This window comes from Athalia rosae, chromosome 1 (assembly GCF_917208135.1).
Source record: "Athalia rosae chromosome 1, iyAthRosa1.1, whole genome shotgun sequence".
NCBI classification, from domain to species: Eukaryota; Metazoa; Arthropoda; class Insecta; order Hymenoptera; family Athaliidae; genus Athalia; species Athalia rosae.
Window position 1 is genome coordinate 13,204,101 of NC_064026.1, and position 21,934 is coordinate 13,226,034.

At 43.1% G+C, this 21,934-nt stretch overlaps 1 protein-coding gene across 3 annotated transcripts in view; it reads right to left on the reverse strand.

Annotated features, from left to right (window-relative positions):
* Positions 1 to 3,021: 3,021 nt before the first annotated feature.
* The window catches only part of LOC105687225 (LHFPL tetraspan subfamily member 6 protein-like), a 62,548-nt gene continuing 43,635 nt past the window's right edge, over positions 3,022 to 21,934 (reverse strand). Inside the window, exons 6-7 of one of the 3 annotated variants that reach the window (XR_007276701.1) lie at positions 3,672 to 5,957; positions 3,040 to 3,604 (exon numbers count right to left, since the gene is read on the reverse strand). Coding sequence is in view for 1 of the 3 variants with exons in the window: in XM_048648897.1 (XP_048504854.1) it covers positions 5,950 to 5,957 (8 nt within the window). In the remaining 2 variants the exon portion in view is untranslated. Of the gene's footprint in view, positions 5,958 to 21,934 lie in introns of all 3 variants that reach the window. The other 2 variants (XM_048648897.1, XR_007276700.1) reach the window with 2 other exon arrangements.

Here is a 21,934-nt window from a genome sequence, read left to right on the forward strand (position 1 = left end):
GCAACTGCAGCCTGCAGCTCTCTCGCACAGTCGTTATTCAGTCTCAAGCACCGGTTTTCCCTGCTGCCAGGGTACCGGTTCAGCCTGCAACTATCTTCACTCTTACGTTTCGCAAGCGTGATGCCGCGGGGCTGCAGTACCTGCGATGTTTGGGGGGTGGAAGAAAGGGGCGGCGGGGAGACTGGGAGCCTAGGCGTACGAACCTCTGTTTTATGCATGATTGCAAAGCGCGAAACAGAATGGCATCGCGCGAGGGGTCGGTTCGGAGGGAAACTTGAGGGGAGGGGGGGGGGGGGGGTAAAAGGATGAAACGGCTGGAATACTTTTCTGCTCTTCTGCAGACTTCTTCATCGTATATACCTACTACTCGTCCGCGTCGTGCACCCCCGAAGAAGAAACTCGGCGGCGTACAAAAGCAGTTTTTCGCCCCCTGCGGCCTCCCTCTCTCTCTCTCTCTCTCTGTTCCACCTTTCACGCTTCGGACTATTCCATTTGCGACACGTGATATGTTGCTCGTGTCCCGAAGGGAACAGAGCGTACCGGAATTTTTTTCACGATATCCTTTTTTTTAGGCAGCTTCGTCATCGGCGTCGTTTTGGGAAATCTAAGCTGATCCTTGATGACCTCGCAACACTCCTAACGAATGACATCGTGACCTCTGTTATGACCAAAGCGTTGTTGTTTTTGTTTCCAACTTCTGAGAGGTGAGAGGTTTGAGAAAAACTTGAAATGCCGCAGACTCGCCGGTATTACAATTTGAACGATATTCTACATTGAAATTCTTTTTATCCAACGTGACACACTGCCCCGGTGTGTTATTCATTTTTTGATATTTTCTCCGAGAAAAAAAAAAAAAGAATGTCCGCGTCTCTCCGGGGTACTGTACGACTCGGGGGTATTTCGAGGGAGTATAGTGGGTTAGGCTGCCGGTTGTCTGAAAATCCACTAAAGCGTGGGTAAATGCTAAACAGGATCCAGGTGCGAATTTGCAATTTCTCGCGGAAAGTCTTACTCGGGTTTTCCGTCTCCAATGGGTCTTTCGGGTCGACTGCAGAGTACCGCAGCGAAAACTTTCGGTCCTTCGGTTCTCGCATTTCCAATTCAAAGGTGTTTTCCACCGGTGATTTAGGGATATTATAATTCTACGCTACTAATTCCAGGAATTTCGTTTTTCCACAATCAAGTTCCACATCGATTAATAAACTCACGCGAAATAGTATTTCCAATCAAACGAACGCAACGAACATAATAATATAAATTGTTAATAAAAAACTTCGTCATAAAAATGGAGTATGAAAAATATTTCATTAGCAGAGAAAACTCGTTATCAACTAGGTACCGGCGTACCACACTCGACCGGATTGTTATTCATCGCGTGACCAATATTTCGCAGGGTTAGATTGCGCCGTGTTCTGCATATCTCGCGGGTTGCCGCGGAACATTGAATCGCTTGTAAATATACGTGCATACCGGACGAATGAAAATACTCTGATATTCGGTCTCTAACTCATTAAATGTGGCAAAATTTATGTAAAATTTACACGAGCCGTATCAACCATGTAGCGATCGTTATTTCGCCGGCTCACGGGAACTGACCGCGCTTGTAGTTTTTCATCAATCAACACTAATCAGTTAAAGTGCGCTCCTTTCGATTTATTCAATCGTCCGATGCTTCTGATCTATAAATGGATTTGCATACAGGTAAAGATATTTTCAACGCGTTCTATTTTCTTCTGCCCCGCTCTCCCCCACGCTCTGATATGTATTTGGCTTCGTACGAGTAGAATTTTTCGATGAAAACTATTTTACACAACGTGTACATTAATTATAAAGGTATATGTGCGTACATCAGCGTATATTCTCTATCGCTACCGCAGTGGTATATGACTATGAAGTTGAAGCGGCGTTATCTAATATACCTGTAAAAGCATCGATAGGTAATTAATGTAATATCAGAGGTCGGTTGCTCGGCATCGAAAAAACCGATGCATGAAAATTCAAAAGAACGAATAAAAAAAAAAAGAAGAAAGTCAAGTAATTGAAGAATATATGGGGGAAACAGATTGTGATGGAGTTAACGTCAGACAGTCTGGGAACAATGAAACTGCAAACAATGAGGATTTGTCGAATCGACGGTAATTTGTAATTTGAATCGATGATTTTTTTTTTTTGTTATTTCGTTTGTCTATTGGCTAAATAAGCATGTACGGTAACGTTTTTTGAATCGATTAATGTACATCGCGAAAAATCGTAATCGAATTTGGAATTCGGAATAAAAATGGGTAATCGCGAGTTCTTGTGAAAGTTGATCAGAATTCGTGGGAGGCGGCGAAATCATTGGCGAATTATTTAACGAGCAATTTGAAATTCGTGGCCACGCTATACACGCTATGCTGTACGGTGGTGCAGTTTCGAATCGGATTAATGCGTTTCATTCGGCGCTCTGTAATCTCCAGGGTATCGTACCGCGACGTATAGGTGGTATACCTATACTGTACGAGTATACGTGTATATGCATAACATATATGATATATACGTACGGTAAGAGAAGCGAGTCTCGCACATAGAGAGACAATCTCGCCCTCCTACTGTCATTTCTAGACGTAATTTGAATTTACAACATATACAGTTTCTACGAGGAGCGAACTCGCTCGAGACTGTTAGTTTCATCTTCATACTTTATTGCTTCACTTTGATATTCGTTCAGGCGGGGCACATCTTTTATCTTTGGTTAACAGAACCGGTTGAACTGCTGCAGGTTGGTAAAATTTTTGGTTATTTTTATTTTGTTTATTTATATCTTCCCCTTCTCTCCGTTTTTCCATACTTTTTGCTGTGCGATATTTTTCTTCTATCAAACAAATCTTAAGAATTGTTGAATACGTTTCTGAACAAAGTTTGGCGCGTTGTACCTACGAGTTATTTCATTGTTCGAGTGTGGTTTAAGTTTCGCGAAGTATAATTTCGGTCGTAAATATTTCGGATGAGTTTGAGGGGAATAAAAATTATTACCTCGGAGTGGTTGGAGAACTTTTTTATTTTCCTTTTTTTTTTTTTCTCTCCATATCTTGCGTTGCATTACATTTTATGGTTCGTTATTTCTGTAAAGAAAATGGTCCTCCGAAACGGTCTTACACCGTATAAATCACAGCGGTTGATGTACGTTGATTTGTAGTAAGACTTTCGCGATATTAGATGTATAATCATTGTTGCAGGAGAGCTTTGACGTTCATTCATTTTCTTCAATGAATTAGATACCGCGCGCCGGGGTGATTGCGATGTTATCGGATTATTATACCTGGTCACGTTCAAAGCAAGTTCTGGTACACGGGTTTGTGAACAAATTCAAGTTTTTCGAATGATCCGGAGAAGGAGGGAGCTGGCTAGAAACGTTCTAGCGGCTAATTAATGTACCTCGCGAGCTCAAACAACGAAAATCCCTTGAAACAAGGAAACACCTCGATGTCTCCGCAAAAATTATCTGGAAATTCTGTTCGTTGAACGGACGCGGAATGAACGTCGATTCGAATGATACGGACGAGTACAATCGCAGATCCGATATGATTCAATCGTCGCTCCAGTTTCCGATTCGCTCGTCGCTCCCCTGCAATCATACGATTTAGAATCATAGTCTCCAACCTATCGGGAAGGAAAATTTTCACGTAAGTTACAGTTATATTTCATTCTCTGTACAATTACCCTCTCTGCGTCCCTTCCTCCCGCTCAATTTTACAATTCACTAGGTGAGGAATTGAAAATTGTGTACCGTAGATACGAACATTACGAATTTATGGGACACGTATAAACAAATACCGGAGTAAAAATGTTACAACGCCTTTTGCGGGTCAAGTATAACCGTTGCGCGCTTTAGGTATGACCTCCGTGTTCCGTTTCTCTGGCAAGTTCTCCACAGGTACGTACGTCCGTACACACGTGGAATGTGGATGTAAATTTCACGAAGGTAGGTAGGTATGTGCCGCCGAGCCGGTGGTGAGTAGAAAATGGGTATGGGAAGAGGGAGAGGTAAAATCGACCCGGCGTGCGGGAGGCGACGTTGGTCGTTACCTCGTGCTTTCGCGTGGACGTCATCGGGGCTCGGCTACAAGGCCTTTGGTAACGCTTGTCGACCGCGTGTTCTATCAATGCCTGTAAAATACATCCGTCCCGTGTCAAATCTAATTTGTTGCAAATTGGTAAATATGTGTGCCATAAGCAAGGTACCCGCGGGCTAACCACGAGTTCAGCTCACCGAGCGTACGCGCGGCGGGCCGACTCTTCACTCCGATGGACAGATATAGTTACTCTCGAATATAATAGACATATCGGGTAGCTTCATGCGAAGGTATTCTCTCTACCAAAATATGATGCTTACGGCGTGATGGCAGCTTTGTCAACGGCATGACGCTTTGCCCGTGCGTCATACGGGTTACAGCAGAAATTATCGGTTGTACCGATACAGGGTGGGTTCGGGTACTGCTTTGCGGGATGATTTCCGTTCGGCGTTATCGCGTCACGTGGAGGGAGGATCCAAAAATCCGAATATATTCATTGTGGGAAGAACTCTGAAAAATGGTGTGTTACAGCGTTTGTCGTGGGCTTCCATCCGCGAACTAGGAAAGGCAAGAGTCGCGGTACGATTACTTTTCGTCTCCGTGTAACATAAATTCTGAAAAAATTCTAGAAATATGAATGTTCAAGAATGCCCCAGCAGGAATTTCTCTTAATGCCTGGTAATGAGTAAAATAAATTGCGGAGCGGTACCTTCTCTTTCGTTTTTCGCGGCGTCGGATTGTGGCGGAATTTTCGAGTCTAATTGCGGAAAAACCCGGCGTAATTTTATGAGTGTTCACGGCGGGTGGGTTATGGGTATAAACTGCGTAGCTATAAGGCGGTCCCGAGGCCGGAACATTACATTAAAATTTACATAATCGCTTGCTCTAGCCATCGTCTCGCCTGAGAATATAAACGTAGCGTTTGCTTCTTCCCTGCACCGCCACTTACCCGTCGTCTTGTTTCTGTATAACCGGAAAATGCATCTACATCCCTCGCGTTGCAGCTATACTTCTTATTATTAATATATATTACATCCACAGCACGCGCGCGGTTCTACGGACCATTATAATTTTTTTCTCGTTTTCTCCACTTTCCCATATATTTCATCTATTCATCTACATTTTTTTTGATTTTTCATATTTATTTTTTTGCAATTGTAAATTTTTTTTCCTATGTTTTTCGATGTACATCATCTCTATTTTGACGACCACGAGAACATCTACAGAAATAAAAGGATTCGCTTGACTGGCGACAGTTTAATTGGGCAAAATACTTTAACTCTCAGCTGTCACTGTCACGTATTACATCCGTGTTTTCCGACCTTTCTTTCATTTTATCGTTCACCCTGTTCACGCTCCTCTTCTGTGCCAACGTTAAAACTGTCTGAAATAAGTACAGCCCTCAATATGGTAGGGCTTGCCAACTCATCCCTCTTTGCACGGTAAAATGAAAGAGATTCAAGAAAAAACAAAAATAATAATTTTCAATACGGAGAAGCGATAAAATTAAAAGTCAAGTCAACTACGTTCAAGTCCGTGACTTCTTTTCCCTCCTTCGTTTCTCGAGTTTAAGTTTAAGTTTAATAATTGTGACGGTTGAACACACGTCTCGATTTTATTGTTCGCGATGGAACGTAAGCGAGTGAATCGATGTCGATGCTCTTCCGGAACCTCCCTTCGTACGAATCCTCGGTGTAATGGACCCAGTTTCGTTCAATCGAACCAAATGTACGAAAACTATACCCACGCTTTCGTAGAGTTGTCGTTGTAATAATATCGATATCAGTTTTCGCCGGTCGAATGGCAAGTTTTGATGACGGATAATGCTTCCTCGTTGTCGATTGATTCGAATGACTCGACCGTTATCCAGCCATTACGGTTCCCCGAATGTTATTGGTCATTGATCTGTGAACAGATAATTCCTACACAATAATAATCATTATCACTACCGCTGTTGCTACAAACTAAACTATACTCGGAGTACCTTGTTACTATCTTTGCACTTGAAAATGTTATCGCCTCTGCTTCGAGAAAAAAGGAAGTAAATGTTAATAGGGTATTTTCAGTAGATTTTTAATTAGGTACTTTTTTTTTTCATATTTCACAAGAGAAGATACAGTCTCTTTAGTCTTTATTGCCACATTCCTTTTTCTTTCCTTTGGGTATCACTTCCGGTATATCCGCAGCACGTTGATGGCCGGGGATTTTCCCTAATGCACGTAGAGAATCTTGAACAGTCGTCCAGGCTAATTCGCAATCCTCGAGATCGTTCTTACTCATTGTCAGTGTATCTGTGTGACTGCGGTTAACCAAGAGATGTCAACGGATATAACTTACTCTTGGGTTGCAGCAGGAGTGACAGAGGGGACAATTTGGAGAGCACCAGCATGATGTAACTTCCGAGTACCTGCGGTGCGCACAACGTACCTACGTCTGGAATCCTGAAGGTATCCTAACCGTTACCGTCTCCCATGTCTCCTTCCCGTTTCATCTGTCTCCTGCATGTGTCCAGTTGCTAATTGAATCTTCCTAAATACCGACGATTTTCTTTTTCAAAGTGGTGACCAACGGACGAGGTGTCGACAGGGTCCGTTTAGTTTCAATCCAATTACGCAAGAAATATACCCATGTCCCAATCGTGGATTGACGGACCACGAGAACATCTACAGAAATAAAAGGATTCGCTTGACTGGCGACAGTTTAATTGGGGAAAATACTTTAACTCTCAGCTGTCACTGTCACGTATTACATCCGTGTTTTCCGACCTTTGGACGAATATAGACGTAATTCTTGCTTTCAGTTTGGTCTCCGCAAGCTATGGGAATTCACATTCAAACTGCGATGGTGTTGTATTCTGAGATCAGGTTGCTTGACAAATGCAAAGTTTTTCGATCTGCTGTCAAACTTTGAGTAGGTACACGAATATACATATATATGTAGAGACTTATGTGTATAACTCAAACTATGACAGCTACACCGGAGATGAATCCCTCGGGATTCGGTTGCGTTGGATCTCTGCAAGGGTTGCGCGATAGCTCAGTTACACCTTTAAAGAGATGAAAGAGTCGCTACGGTCCGGTGTTCCGTTTCCGGATCGATCGACATTGGCCACCTACTTATCTCGAGTAGAAAAGTTTTCTCACCTCGCCCAGTGCAGGTCTGTTGAAGAAATTTTTCTTCCTAATCCTTCTTTATTTTCGTTCCTGGGAACGGCGTACCGGGTCGGCGGTGGTTGAACGGCGATCAGCGCCGAGCGTTAATTAGCGTAGACTTTCCACAACCAGCTGCGGCGAAAACCTTTCTAATCACAAGCTGCAGGGTCTTATCTAATTGCCAGTACGGTAGGGTTTGCTGAACTTTGAAGGAAAGAACCGGAGTCGAAGCAATAGAATGGAGCGCTTGGACTAAAGCGAACAAAATAATGATATTAAGAAAAAAAAAAAAGATACTCTTGATACCAGCTTCGGAATCGGTAGCGAATCGTTCGGTCGGCCTGAGGGTTTGGATACAATGACTTTTCGTTGTTACGTATAATACTGAAGATGTGCTACAATGCCACGCTATCACAATAGTACTATTCAAGACGTCGGTCTCGGCATTGTGCCCACGGCATGTCGGCTAATATCCGTAACTCTTGTCCCCCGCAAGTGCACATCTTTTCTTTTCGTTCACGCAACATCTTTACTTACGCTTTCTTTAGACCCCACGAGGATTCCTCGCATACGTTAAATGTTAGTCACACGCATCGCTGGCAACGTAAGCAATATGGTTGAAGTGAAACAAAATCGAACCTTCTGAAGACATTTTCGTGAGTACCTCTCCTAAGTTGGGCCATGTTAATCGTGATCGTCGACCGAGGACCTTGTCGATTACATGTGATCGTGGGCAGCCAATTTGACCTTTTAGCGGAATAGCGAAGGTATTAGTTTCAAAGTGAAGTTTCGAAGTCGATGTGGCACGAGAGATGAAGCGACCTGCCAAGTATTTACAGCCGATTTATAGGTATACATTGACGAATCGAGTGCAAACTCGTAATGAAACTGTAAACTGCTAACCGGTCGAAGGGATTGAGGCATTCCGGATTTGGTAAATATAAAAAGGGTAGACTTCTGAGAGACATAGAGAGACAACAATGATGGTAAATGGAATTCACGCCTCCTCCAGCATTTCCTTTTCCTCCTCTTTCGTCGAGGTGGATTCTAAACGAGGAAAAGTGGCGGAACAAGGGGACAGGAAATTTTATAACTTGGTACACCTTATTTTATAACCATGGCTAATGAAAAGTTTGAGGTATAACCGCTGGAACTGACTATGTCGATGAGGTCGATCCGCGTCGATTCTAGATGCGGGACAAAAAGAATACACGTTTTCTACGAATCGTTTAGTGAAATGAACGATTCATCGAAAGTTTGTCGGTCGTGAAGATTGAAGAGAAGTTTTCGCGGTTGATACGAATTAAAAAGTGCTTACATTTAAGTCCTTTCGAGAGAAAACTTACTTAACTCGGTTTTACAAAAACGAATAATTAACAGACCTGCACCGAGTAAGGTCGAGACTAGGGAACTACTCTAGTGCATTTCACCACGTGCATACAAAATCATAGCAATCTACTTATGCAAGGATTTGGAGTAGAAAAGCAGAAGTGGAAGTTCACGTTCGTGCTAAAAGAGTTTGGCGAAAAGAACGAACGAAACGGTTCTTTCGAAAAGAACGAACGAAGGAAGGAACCAACGACCGGTCGGATCTCGGACGTTTATCTATCTTTACCGCAGCGAAGCGCAAACTCCCTTTGAGCCGTGTGGATGGGGTGGAGAACAGGGAAGCGAGGAATGAAAGAGGAATGTCGGAAGCGACGTCGCACGGTGGCAGGGTAGGCGGCAGCGGCTGTGGTAATGGTATTCGGACTTTTATCGGCGTCGCAGTAGTAGCAGTTCTACCAGTTTTATGCGGCATTTCGAACAATGCAGCGTCACAACGAAATGTATATCCAGTAACCAACGTCCGTGAGTTATTGATATTATTCCAGATCACCACCGATAACCACGTCTCAAGACGCACCCGTTCCCAAACTGTCAATAAAATTCTCTACCAACTACTGGAGCTATCCTTTACAACTACAACTACGGGAAAGGAAACCGAAAACGGAGGAGAAAAATGAATGAAAGTGATACGGCAAATGGGGTGTCTCTAAAATTCTATCCCCAAGAAGCTGTGGATAGGAAATACGATAGGTATGAATGCGGAACTCTGACCGGTTGAAAAGTTGGCTCGCAGCTTCCGCCCTAATTGACGTAGTGACGACGTGTCACTCCACAGCACATTATAATAACGTGAAAGAGATTCTCGATTCTTCGCAAAATTTTGCTTCCAGATATCTTACATCGATTGGTCTTACTACTTTGTACAAGAAATTGATCGACGACAGGAAATCACTCAAGTATAAGTATAACGGGAAGTTGAAGTTTTCGCGAACAATTCAACTATTCTCGAATAGATTTATGTCCAGCAAACATATCTAGTTAAAAGTTTGGATTCGGTTTCCTTAATCGGGTTAATCTTTGGGAAAGTGAAGTAGCCCACCATCAGAGCCCGATATCACCGATAACGAATCAGAATCGCACGATCATTAACTCCCCGCGTACGTTCAGGGGTGAGGCAAAGCTGAGGATACAGCGCAGATCGTAGCGTCGAGTCGTTGTTTAGTCGTCGCAGGTGGCTGCACGGTGCACCGTTCAAACCCTGCCAACGAACCGAGTTTAACGCCAGATCGAGTTTTATGTATTCCAATTACATTTAACGGCGGAGGTATGTCTCATATACTGGAAATAATAGACAACAAATCTCCAGAATCTCGGTCTGTGTACGTGAGTACGTAGGTGCGCTAGCTTTGTTGTAGACTTGAGAAAAAAAGAAGAAACTGATGCGATTAAAAATCAGCAAGAAGTGAGTTTTTGAGAGATGGAAATCAGGATATGTATTCAATACTAATTACGGTCGAGCGTTGCGATTAATTCAGAACGGAGCGTCTTACTGCATCCTTGACGTTCTATTTGAGCCGGTGCAAAATTTGTCAGTCTCATCTTTTCTGGTTATCATTTTCTAACTTTTCTCAGTTTCAAAGTACTCGTTTCACGAGCTTGGTCATACATGATGATGATGTACTTTTTGATACGTAATTTTTCAACAGCTTCAAAACGAAACATATTCATACGATTGTTATAGATTGAAACCTGCAAAGTTCACGATCTACAGAAATGCGTATGATTTGAAATTTGAAAGATTTGTTCGACGGTCGCCTCGATTGTCGTCCGAGTCAGAGGATCCTTCAACCCCCCCAATGAATTGAGTTGGAAGACGAGGTTCTTGGAAAACTTTCGAATAAAAAGTTCATTGTTAAGTTCGGAGGTAGATTATTTCTGAAAATTATTAACCCACAAGCCATCCTATCGCCAAGATTTCCTGAAACGCGTAAAACGATAATCCGATTTTGAAACGCCCTTGAAAATCATGTAAAATTGCCAGGCGTTTGGAAAAGCGATACAGGAGTACCCCTCGGGAAACGATGCTTTATCGCATCACGGCGTTCCGTATTTCCCGGAAGGGCAGGAGCTGAAAGGGTAGAACACCAACGACAAACACTTTTTAATTCCGGTGCCCGGAACGCGAGGCGATTTATATCGTGTATTATTGCCAAAGCTGGGAATCAGCCTCCTAACCCAACCGACCCTCGCCGATCCGCTTCGTTACCTATACGTCCGATTGGGCGGTGAGCTCCGACTGGAAAGAGGGTTGGAGGTGTTCCGGGGCTGGATAAGGGAAACCATCCTGCGGGAAGCCGGGGAAAGTAGTGCAACGTGTGACGTAGCGTGGTCCCGTGTCGCGAGGGTGTTGCGAGATGGGGTTGCCGGGAACGTGTGCGCGGCGGGGGCGAAGGGGGCGGCGAAACCCGCGAAGTGCGCGCGAGGTATCTGCAGGACAAATGTGCCAATTTGTCATTCTCACCCCTTTCCAGACGGACCGACAGACTCGGCTATCTGCGCGCTATTCGCACTTCTCCTTATCCCTATTTCTGTTTTTTCCTCTCCAGTTCTCTCTGCAGAATTCGCAGTTCGTCGAGTGAAGCAGTAACATTCAATTAGAATTATCATCGTTATTATTTTTTTTTCATCCCACTCTCTTCGTCCGGTCTCAGATTTATCGTTTACTTTCAATTCGCCTTCATGGGGCTTGTGTGCCTACGACGTTACACACACATACTTAACTCAGCAGAGATACGTAATCGTGTTCCGCATATTCTGTACATGAATACGGTCAAAGTATGAAATAATATACAAATGTCGATACTCCCACGGCTCCCGCGGGATGTCCCGTACGAGCGCTGCTGCTACTTTCCCTCCACCACCTACTCCGGCTCGCATGTGTGTATGTTTTTCTTTTCATCTCTTTCAGCCGAACCCCCGATCCACCGATTCACGCATATTGCTTCCCTCGGGCGTTAATTCATTGCCTTTTATCAGCTGCCGTCATCTGTTAACTTTGCGCATTCGGTATTCCGATGATATTTACGGTAGAGTTCGAATTTTGGATGATTGACGTAAGTGACGCGGGTATGAAGCTCGTGGGTATGTTTTGTCCGTTATCAATCGACGAACGCTGAAAAAAGACGATTGGCAAGAGAAAGAGAAAAAAAAAAAAAAAAAAAATATTCTGCGTTCACAATTAATCATCGTGCTCAGTTTCTGTTGCAAAACAACTAGAAAAATGAAACCAAGTAAAATCATCCATTGTACATGTCCAATGTTTATTACAACGGTTGACCGGATATTTTACTAGGCAAAGGCCACGGTTCTTCACACATACCTACGGGCATATTCTATATGAACTGAATTATTGTCGTTTGGTCGTTGTTCGGTGGTACAGCTGCAGCGCAATTTTGATTTGTACCCGTTGTTCGCAACGAGCCAACTGATTGCCACACTTTTCATATTTATTGTTATATCCCCCGGGTAGACTCCCTCGAGGATCTGATACACGAGGACCAAAAAACTCCGGGTAATCGATCTCGGCCGATTGCTAAACAAAAACGACGAAGTTGTTCAATTATTTTTCCCTATACGTATGTACGTACATATCTATGGAGGTACCGTGATCCTGAGAAAAACTTCCTATACCGTTACGATCGATGAAAAACGGGATCAGAAAATAACGAATCAATAAAATAAAACAATCATCATTAAATCTCAACGCTGGAGGCTGTATAAATTGTTCGTTTGAAAGTCGAAAATATAAATTTCTACATTTTATTTCAAACGCGGCGAGGTACAGGAGAACTAAAATTCATGAGATATAAATCATTCATCAGGTTGGCGCATAAATAAAATTTTATTCCTTTTCGGAAAAACATTCGATATTTTTCACGGATACGTATAGGTACGTAAAAATACACGTGTATAGAAAGTTTGCGGAGCTGGCGCAGTGTTTATTATTACCGACTTTAGGCAGTACAAGGGCCAACTCTTGGCCACACGGACATTTCCAGCAGAGACGAACAGTTCTTTCATCTTGTGTTTTCCCGTTGCGATTTATACATATATATATGTGTATGTATGGTTTATATGTTACCGAAGTAGTTACCTCGTAACAGAGTTATCGATTCGAGCCGAACAACCTACTTATTCGTTTTGTTCGGAAGAGGTATGATTCCCTATAATATTTGTAGTTTATTTTTCTTCGATCCAAATGTTACGATTCTTAAAGAAAATACCGCGCCCGTTTTCAATATACCAAGGGTATACATGCCGTAGCGGTGCACCACGGGTCGTGACCTTAATAACGCAGTCCATCCATCAAGATGATGTCTCGTGGGGCGTCTTTTATTCGGACCTTTTCTAGAAAACATCACTCCGCAAGTCCTACCGGGATATGTCCTAGTGATCGTATCCCTATTGGTTGTCGGAAAACCCGCGGGGGAGATAAATAGATAGATCTGAAAAAGGAAAAAAATTGACAATGGCGTGTGTAGGAAAATGCATTTGGGAAGATCATCCAAAATTAGGTTACGAGAGACGTGAGTGGGGGAAAAAAAAAAAAAAAACAACAACAACTCGAGGGAAATAAATAAACTGCAGAAAAAGTAAAAATAAAGGAAAACAATCGCATATATGTATGTGTCCGCTACAGATTGTTGCGGATAGCCGGTGAATTGAATTGAAACTGAATTTTGCGAAGACGTATCTGAATTTGTTGCAGTACCGTCGAGTGGATCGCCTCGAGGTATGTGAAAAATCTCGATGCATCGTATTATGCAAATACCTAAGTATATGGTATTTGTTGAAAAATTATGTTCATATTATGCATCTCGCGCTACTACGTTTGGGTATCGCTTTTGGCAATCGTAAATTCACTTCTTTCCACCATTTTTATTTTATTTTTGATTTTTTTTTTATTCTTTTTTCATGGTATATCGTTTCACGGAAATGTAAAGCCCGGATGAACGTTACCAAGAAATACCGCGTCGAAACCCGCGGAAAAGTTTCTCTTCAAAGTGTGCAACGTGCGGATTCAGAGTATGTGTATACCTATGTATGTACATTATTTTGTACATGATATGTACAGGACTATGCTCATGCCTACACACTTTTAGCTACGCTCATAACTGATAAAACGCCCCAGCGGTGGTTAGGCCTGCGGTTTTGTAATTTGCATGAACTTTAATGACGACAAGTGAGCTTCGGGCTTGCGCGCGTATAGGCGTGCACGATGTTATAGTCGGTCTAATAATTTTCTCAGCAGTTCTGATACTAATCCAATAGAGTCCATGCGCTCGATATGGGCGAACTTTTGAACTTAGATTATCTTACGGCGAAAAGTTTGCGCCGGGGTCGAGCGATGGCTCGTACCGGCGATATATTCGTACTACGCTCTGTCGATGTATACTTCACATCCGTATACGTACACTGCGAATATTAATGGATTATCTCTTACCCATATTACCACATAAACCGGGCTACTCTGATCGTTATCCATACTTCCGTTGTTTATTTCTTTCTTGTTGAAGCAAAGTCTGCGGCGACCCATTATCATACTTGTCACCGGTGCCCATTATATATTCCAGAAGATCAACGGAAGACTCGATTTTCCCATCCAGAGATAATCATAGCGATGCCTGTGTAGACGTAGGTTATCCTAGTTACACCTGGAAATATATAGTGTCTTCAACCTCAGCTCTCATTTTTCCCCTGTGAAATTTCTTCTCCGATCCTCCGGCATGTATTATAACTTCACGATGCGAGCGGCTCAAATTTCATACGTAATTGATGAAAACAAAAGGCAGGGTAGTACCATAGGTACACGAGGACGAGCGGGCGGGTACACTTGATTGGATTTTTTTTTCAGATTCATCGGAAAAGTACCCCCTGGCACATCCCCGCCTCTGATAAGCCTCCGACGTGAACGTGCAACGTGCAGAGGACAAACGCGAAGGGTTTCCCTGCGGAAGAGCGGGACGCTCGCGATCCGATTTGTCCGGGTTATGAAGGGATGTGGAAATTTGAGGGTCGTTGACCACCCGCGATGAATACCTAGTGGAACGTACAATTATCGTCATAAATTTTTTCAGCGATTCGAGAGGGGAGTTTTAGTTTTTCAATCGAGATAGGCGATCGGGATATAAAAAGGGATGATTACGACAGGGGTCGGGAGACGGCCCCCGGAATATAGGTACGTCGTGTCTACAGGCAAAAAAAAAAACCAAACAAAAAGCGAGTTATTGCACGAGTTCCGTAGACGTGAAATTTACGGACATCTTATAGAAAGCGACTGGAAAATTACGGTGACCGAGTTTAGCTGGTAGAATTGAATCCTTGCCCCAGGGAATCGTCACCATGGAAGCTGACGTACCATTTACATATACCTTTGCCAGGGCTGGTTGATATTTCGCGAACTTACGACCTGTAACCGGAACCTCGAGACACGCCGCTATTACATTGCAGCTCTTAACTTAAGCCTCACTGCAGCCAATCGACAATATCTCCCAAACGAGGAATCGATGACAAAGAAATGAGGCTACATTCGTAATCTGAGGGAAACGTGATCGCTGGCTGGGTGAGACTAGATTCTAGAATATATCCAGAATTTGAATTATTCCGTCCCAGAGAATTGCCAGATGCCGCTCGCGTCAATTATCCATCGACATTATACGCATTTTTCGAACCCAACGATTATCACGGTTTTGGGGTAAAGTCCATCGACCTGAAAGGGTTCAACTTACCGTTCTAAACGGACTTTCTCGGTTACCGTCCTCGGACACATTGCCGCGACGATTACAGGTCTTTTCTGTATTGTGACTTCGAACCTAAAATAGACGAATGGTTCTTCCGGCTCGCCTCGCATTTCCGTAGCTTAACCGCAACTGCGTTTCTCGTTCGCTGACCTTCTTTTCCTTTTTCCATGGAACTGGAGCAATTTCGCGGGCCGGTGCATTCGGAAGAAGAAATGTGACGCGGCATGGGAGTTACGAATTTCACTTTCAACCATAATCATTTTCTTTGATTCGAGTTACCCAGCGGATTTGGATACGGTTGCGCTGCATGTTGCATAGCTCCACAGAGACGAGGGAAATCATGCAAAATTGAAAACCAGCATCACTCCGAAACGTGACGCTCGGGGATTGTTTAGGTGCAATTTCTCGCTTTCGTAATTTCTTTCTCTCGGTTACGTATGGTCGTACATACTTGGCTTCTTTCATTCATTTTTTTCTCCTTGTTCATTGCATTTTTTGCGAAGTACTGGTTCGTTATTAACTTCCAGCGCAGCTGTTGAGTACTCGTAGGTTGAACGTTCTCAACAACGCCTTTATTCCGAGGTTCTGAAATATACAAAGAGCTCCCCGCCGCGACAGCGAATTGTATAACCAAGCCCGCGCTGCGTAGTTGTTTGTTAGCGTACCTTAGGCATTTGCGAATTGACGCGTCACGTTAGAATATCGTAAGTTTTCCTTCCTAGACGATTATTACTCTACTTTTCCGCAAACATAAATCATAGGAGAATTTTCCGTCGCGTGGAGAGATCGATTATTGATTACGGTGGAAATAAACGATTCGAAAGAAATAAGTATTTGAACGGATCGGGTTGTCAAGAAATGAAAATTATCGACGGAATTATTTTCGGGAAACCTGTTCGTTCGGCCGATGAGTAAAAATTGGCCGTCCCCCGTTCGAAGAGTGTCGAATGAGAATTGACTGGCATTGAAAATATTTTAATAAAGCGTTTCGGCTGACGTGCAGAAGGTGTAAGGGTTAATCATGATTGCTTGAGAGAAGACAGATGGTAGGCATGGAGAGGAGTAAATCGAAAAATTTTCCAGTCGTCGGAGGTGACTCGAAAGCGTCGGATAAGCGGCGGCAGCTATACCTACGCGAAGAAAAGTTTGGATAAAAGTTAATTCTGGAAACGCTCGGCCGTTCCTCGGCAACGAGCAAACAAAAGTTTTCGGGGGCTTTGAGGCAAGAAAGCGGCGTTTCCGAAGTTTGGGACGCTCGGTGCCTATAAATAAGATCTTCGCCCTGGCTGGATTCGGTTACTTTCGGCTACTTTCGACGAAGCGTGGATAACGAGCGGATAAAACTTATTCCCTTCAGAGCGAGGTGCGAATTTCCTCGCTGACTGTTCCAAATATATATATTATTAGAAGAAGCGCGCTTATAAGTGGATAGAACCGGGTGAGTTATTGCGCTTTTTCGTCGAAGAGATTCCCGAAGAGACGCCCTCGGTAGCGGCGGCGGCGGCGGTGGTGCGGCAGGGCCACGTCGTTGAAAACCGTTTGGAAGAATCTCTTGGGAAAAATTCTAATTTCGAGAGAATATAATCGTGCGAATAAAAGTAGAGAACCATCTCCGATTCGAAGCTCTATTTATCGGGATAGATGTCTGCTGGTTTTTCCGGAGATATTTGATGCCACAAATTAAACTTTATGAAGATGGAGTTACCTTCGAGTCCGCGGATTTGAAATATCACCCAACTCCACCTATCACCGGCTGTCAGACTTTTCCCCGTACCATGGCACTGATTTTATTTGAAAAATCGTTGCTCCCATCGCATATGCAAATAAAATTCAAAACGCGTATCTCCTGCTGTGTATCGCGATAAACAGAAGCTACGTTGAATTGAATTCTATCAGTTTTGTATATTTATCGCCCGATGAAAACAAAAAAATGAACGAATGAATGAATGAATAAACAGAAATGAATACCTCACGCGTATCGTACCTGAATCGATGACTCTGGTACGATACGTGAGATTTTGACGAAAAAATTATTATCGTCAAAACAGTTAGGTTTTACATTTTCGGCTGTCAAACGCGAATGGTGAAATGTAGAGAAATTTTCATCAACGGTTAAAATTAAAAATCAGGCGTACAAATTTCTTTTCATCATTGCGTACCATACTTTCTGGTGCAATGGACGTTTAAAACTTCACCTCATTTATGTAGCAGTTTTAAAGTAGCTATAGCCCGTTTGAGCGGCATAAATGGTATTTGAATACGTCGGAAGAAAAACGGTAGAATGAAGTGCAGAGATACTCGAGCCAAATAGTCGCGAGGGGTGTTTGCGATGCAGTATGCATGTGTGACATGTTCAGTGAGATACAAAGTATATAGTCGTTTATGTGATTTAAAAAGAGTTTGCCTTTCGCGAAAATGCTCGCATTCTCGCTGCGTATAGATCCCGCAGGCGTTTTCTACATAAATTGTAATTTCGTACGCAGCTACTTCGAAACGGCGAGCGAGTGCCTCAATTTGCCTAGCACTCTGTGTGCCTCGTTTTCTCTTTTCCCTCCCTCTCATACACGCGGTCCTGATTTACGGGGTAAGGGAAATTTCGCGACGCGTCGTATGAAATTCTTCTACAGGGCGCGGCCGCTATACACCGGGTATAACGGGGTCGTTTCGTTCCATGGAAAATATGGCGACGTCGGGGAAACAGTTGAACAACGAAAAAACCCCTCCGACTCGCTCGGCGTTAGGTTTCGCGGCAATATTCCCCTGCCGCATTACTTTCCCTCCCCCATTCTCGTTTTCTCATTTTTATTCTCATCCGTACATATAGTACATATTCCTCTCCGTTTTTTTTTTCTTTTTTTTTCTTTTTTTTTTTTTTTGCAATTTTTCGCCCGTTCTTTTACTTCTCTCTATAATCGTTTAGCGGCCACAAATCCAGTTCGCGTACGTATTTAACGCGGTGCCTGTAATCCGTCGACATCGGTGAAATTATTCAATTTCCAATTCATAAGAATGAATATATTTTCGCTTATTCAGCGGGGTCTTGCTGTGCAGCACTGGCGGCAGGTGTGTACGGATATAATAATTTCGTAAGGAAAGTGAGTAAACGATATTTCATGAGAATAAAAGTTTATGATTTGTTTGCTGCATCCTGACAGCCGTTAACTAGGTGGAAACTGGAAACACCCGCGCAAACGTATAGCCGATGGAGAATCGAAATTATTCCAGCAGCGGCTTGTAATCTGACTGCAAATACTTTGGGGCGCGGGCGTAGCGAAGTGGAGCTGTAGCAGCGCCTACTTTCGCCTCCGTATCTAGGAAAAGCAAAGAAAACGAGCTAACCAAAGGGAGGCTTTCCAGCTTTAACGAGATCGATGGACCACCCGCGCCCTCAACCTACCTGCCACTACCCGTTACCACCCAGGCACTCTCATCCCCTAGTTGGGTGGGAAAAATCTCTTCGTTCACGTATCCACCAACTGCAAAAGCCTCTGCAACCACTGCAACAGCCCCCGTGTTTAACATATCCTTTTAATGGTGGCGCGGTGAAATTTAAGAGGTAAAGGACTTGAAGCTTTGCACCGTGAAGCTGATCAAAAATTGAATCCGTTCCGAGGTTCGCCTTGTCGTTTTATAAGTTGTTATATCTATGGTTATATGTACGTACGGCTAACTCTGCATGAAAATCACGAGAATGTTGCAATATGTAAATTCCGGGAGTTTTACCCGTGCGTTATACGTGTATAAGTTGCAAAAATCGAATCAGAAAAGGCAAGACATTCGCAGTGCAGCTTTTCGCAAACGTTACGGTTTCTCCTTCTGCTCTCATATTGCTTTTTTAATTTTTTTCCACTCAGTATTCCCCGACGTAATTTTATTGTTTTCCCCGTCAAAAAAGCGGATGCCATCCGCAGGTATTTGTAGCGCGTTAAAAAAAAAAAAAAAAAAAAAATTGAATACGGCGGCATTCCGCAACGGTGCCTTGATAGGACTTTAAATAGTTTCTGACTTAGGTAATGAGGAATGTATATCATAGCATAATCTATGACGATCGGTGAAAACAATAACAATAGTTTAGTAAATATTTATGAACGTGGTCCAGGATCGGATTCCGATCCAATAATTTTCGCACCATTAAACAAAAGCTTGCAGATGATCCCCAGTTCCAACATCGCTATAATTTAGTGAAATATAATAGTCCGTTTTCAGCTCATTCGTTTGACCCAAGAGTCATCAACCATGGAGTAGGTCGTGAGCGGAACGAAACAAAGTAAGGAAATGTGTGCATTAGAATTTCGTAATGGTAGTAGAATCAACAGCCCCGTGAGAAGTAGCTGCAATAGCAGACCATCATTGTCGTATAACTCGCGTACACACAAACTGCATCCATACATAGCCCGGTCTGTTTACAAATGATCGACTGGAAGTTCTCCCGAAGAGACTTGGAGTGTTTGACTGTCGAATGCACTTGACTCAACTTTGTGGGTCAAGCGGATCGATTTGCTGATTGTTTTGCTCATCGTCGGTTCGGCTCGTTTCTTTGGTAACTTGACTGCCGTACAAAACCGGTCCGTTGAATTGTTTCCTGAGTAATAAAACGAATGGAGGAATTAAAAATAAATAACAGATTATGCGAAAGGATCAGATCAAACTCATGTTCCCGATTGCCCGTCCGAAACGTCAGATTGCTAAGGGGGTAATCACGACGAGGGTGTTCGAAATTACGTCGTCAAAAGTTGGCGAACTGGCATTCAAGATTTTATGGTCAAGTGCATCGTTTTGTTCGATGCAGCTCAACAACAAACTACCCCCGAACCACGCACCTGCCCGCCAGGCTATTCGACCTCCCGGTAATGATGTTCCGTTCCTCCCGTAAAAGGTACCGTAAAAACGTTCGCAGTTATAAATCGAATTAAACCACGTCCGCTCGGAGTTTATATTGTATCAAAGCTGCCCGGTGGATTGAAAGGAGAGCAACCAGGGGATGTTTTTACCGTATGTAGAGCAGCCTAACTTTTTTTTTTTATCCGAGTTAAACGGAACTCTGACTTTAACCGACGAATGTCGACCGTGCGTTCTCATTTCACTTCATACCCAGAAGTATTTCGAGTAACGCATCACTCGCATTGAAAAAAATACATCAAAAGCAAATAGTAGAGTGATTCGTAAACAGCTGCAGCAAAGTGGTAATGAAATGGCCGATGGTCCTGTATTGAATTTTCGGAGTACAGAACGTTCCGGTGCTGGAGGTGAAAAGGAAGAGCACACATCCAGAGCAAATAATCACTCGGAACTGTGATCGATCTACAGCAAAGTCAACGGCAAAAATGATTCATCAGCCGGTAACCAAATAATAATTAATATCATTGATTTCATCGCGCTAACTGGCACCGCTGAATTTGGTTGATCGACCAAACAGGCACAAACGGCGTTGAGCAAACGAAAGAATGTTTCCAATTTATTGCTGAAACGAAGGAAATAACAGAAATTGAAAAATTAATGAATATATGAAAGAGACGCTATGTAATTACATGTATAAATATGTGTGGACGGGTCACAGAGAGAACGGAACAGATACGAATGATTAAATGAAATAGACGTAATGAATAAATAGTTGCAGCGTACATGCATTGTCATATAATTTTAATAAAAATGGGGTACGACGTTCTCATCGCAATAATTATCGATTCCCCGGGTCCCCTTGACTTACAAAAAACTGAAGAAGTAATACGTCTAAAATTGACACGTTTCCCAAATAATTCAACAATATAAATACACGCAGATATAAATGAACTGTTAGATGCATAAACTGGCATAATGACAGCGACATACAGAGAAACGGTTATTGCCATACATCGGCGATTCAGATCAATAATCGCTACTTCTCCCAGATTCTCACGCATACGTCATCAAAATATCAATGGAGACTTATCTCAATGCGTTTATTAGGTACCTATATATTTCGACTTATTGTCAGAGATGTCTCACTCCGCGGGTGGTAGCTTCAAACATACCTTACAACAGAGTCGATAAAATGAAAATGTCAACTTTATTGTAAGCATCGAACTCGCAACGTATCGCACAAATATTCGTCGAGGTCTGCCAAATTCTTTTTCAGGATCTTTCTGAACAGAAAAAAAGCAGATTACAAGCAATAACAGCAAAAGCCCTCGACACCCTCTTATTTTCTTCATCTCTATAAGCTGTTCTTGTGATCCTCTGACCCACCGCTTCTAACTACCCCAGCTACCCCTGAGCGGCCGAAGTAGTCCTATACCCCGTGAGATTGAGTTCTGAAGTTTTATCCGCCAGTGGGCTATCCTGATTCTCTTTTGATTCTTTCCCGATTTCAACTGTGATATCTCCCGGAGGCGAAGGAGCAGCGAGACTTGAATACTTTTCAGTGGCGTGCTCTCAACTTTTTATTAGATTTACTTCCGACGCCTCTTAACCTCCGTGGCTTATATTCCCGTTATATCTCCCCTCACGCTTCTGGGTAAGAAGGGCCCAGATTCGGGATCTGGAAGTAAAGATAAATCCGAGCGATTCGCGGTAAAATTTCCCGTCGCTTTGCGCAATTTCCCAATTAGCGAGAACCTATCAA